This window comes from Triticum urartu, chromosome 4A (assembly GCF_056163025.1).
Source record: "Triticum urartu cultivar PI428250 chromosome 4A, HENAU_Tu73, whole genome shotgun sequence".
Classification (NCBI taxonomy): domain Eukaryota; kingdom Viridiplantae; phylum Streptophyta; class Magnoliopsida; order Poales; family Poaceae; genus Triticum; species Triticum urartu.
In genome coordinates this window covers 14,592,287-14,593,769 of record NC_141876.1, presented here as the reverse complement: position 1 = coordinate 14,593,769, position 1,483 = coordinate 14,592,287, and the positions used below count along the sequence as shown (strand labels likewise).

General features: G+C 47.5%; 1 protein-coding gene across 1 annotated transcript; it reads right to left on the bottom strand.

Annotated features, from left to right (window-relative positions):
* Positions 1-385: 385 nt before the first annotated feature.
* On the bottom strand, positions 386-1,237 carry LOC125554506 (uncharacterized). The gene is made up of 2 exons (XM_087519476.1): positions 1,104-1,237; positions 386-1,058 (listed from the first exon to the last, which is right to left on the bottom strand). Exons 1-2 carry the CDS (start codon positions 1,235-1,237, stop codon positions 386-388), a joined length of 807 nt encoding a protein of 268 aa, XP_087375602.1.
* Positions 1,238-1,483: the final 246 nt, after the last annotated feature.

The window sequence follows — 1,483 nt, the reverse complement described above, 5'->3', positions numbered from 1 at the left end:
TCTCGGTAGATCAACAACGTACCTTGAATTAATTATAACAGCTATGTCGTACACATCAAAGATAGACGGATATCATAATTGGACAGGGATAGACGGGTAGCATAAAGGACATGGAAGAAGAGAAACGTGGCATTCGGCACATACAACTAGTAGTAGTAACTGTACAACCCATACACCGACTTATATATATATATTCTCAAACAACAACTGAACACAATACATTACATATTTATATATTTCTTATTCTTACAGCACCCATTCATGCATACATTTCTTGACTGATACACCAACTGGAACAATACAGTACTACTAGTACATTTCTTTATGACAGAATACACCAAGTGCTCCGGCTTAAATGTAAAACAACATGGTACATTCATAATGCTCACTGTAACTTGAAGTTCCTGGTCCTTTGTAAGAAGAGCAGCACATCTCTAGCTGCCTGGGGGCTGTTGGCATGGATCTTGTCGAATTCTCTAGTGTCGTCTTTGTTGTTGGTCCACCTTTTGCGACCACTCTCCTCCCACCATTGGAGCGCACGAGACAGCGAGCCCCATTGCACAACGTACGGTGCCTCCTCTTCAAGCATGTAGATTGGTCTAGGGTTGTCCCACTCGTTCTTCAGTCGTCTGTTTAGCTGGTCAAATCTGTGTCCTTCACAAAAGGTGACGATTAGTGTTACCAGCGCGGATCTAAGGTGCGGCCTTGGCGTGGTGCCAGGATTATAGCTCGCCAACGTCCGGAATGCACGTAAGGTGGCGGCTTTGCCCAAGGGAACTTGATACAGGTCTATGTGTGATCTTTTGGTGCCGTTTGGGAACAAGGGAAGAAGGTTTGGGTAATCGTGTTCAAAGGGCAGTTCCCTGGAGCCAGGCACGATTGGCTCGAATCGTTTGAAATGGTTCCACTGGAGAGTGGTGTCTTTGAAGCCCGGGACGTACAGGTCATCGTCGCACAGGGCGAGGGTGGCTGTACGCCCAGGCACGTTGTCAACCATATTTATCATGATAAACCGGTTGGGACGGGATTGAAAAAAAGCCCGCCTCGGGGCAAGAAACCTGCGCAACAGAACCTGTGGTGGGTTTCGACTGTACGCTACCAACTGCCTAGACAAAAGGACAGACACGCGGGTGAACGAATGGCTCGAGACGTTGTACTCAACATTGAGTAAACTCTCTGGGTCCAGTGCGTGGTGGAGGGGGAGGGAGAAGAAGAAGAAGAAGAAAATTAACGACATGGTGAAGTGAAGTGTGTGGTGCACCAGTGACTATGATGCACTGAGGGAGACTCGGATCAACACTATTCTATTTATGTGGTGATGGTGCCATCTCAACAGCGCCTGCCAAGAAGTGTGAAAACAAGAAAACGAGAGGCCAAGAAGTGTGATTTTTTTGGTGTAACGAACAGTGTAGGTGCCAAGCGTGTCGTTGTCAGGGTGTTAGGTCTGTCGAGGACGAGGGAGGGCCATTGCGCCTGCCATCTT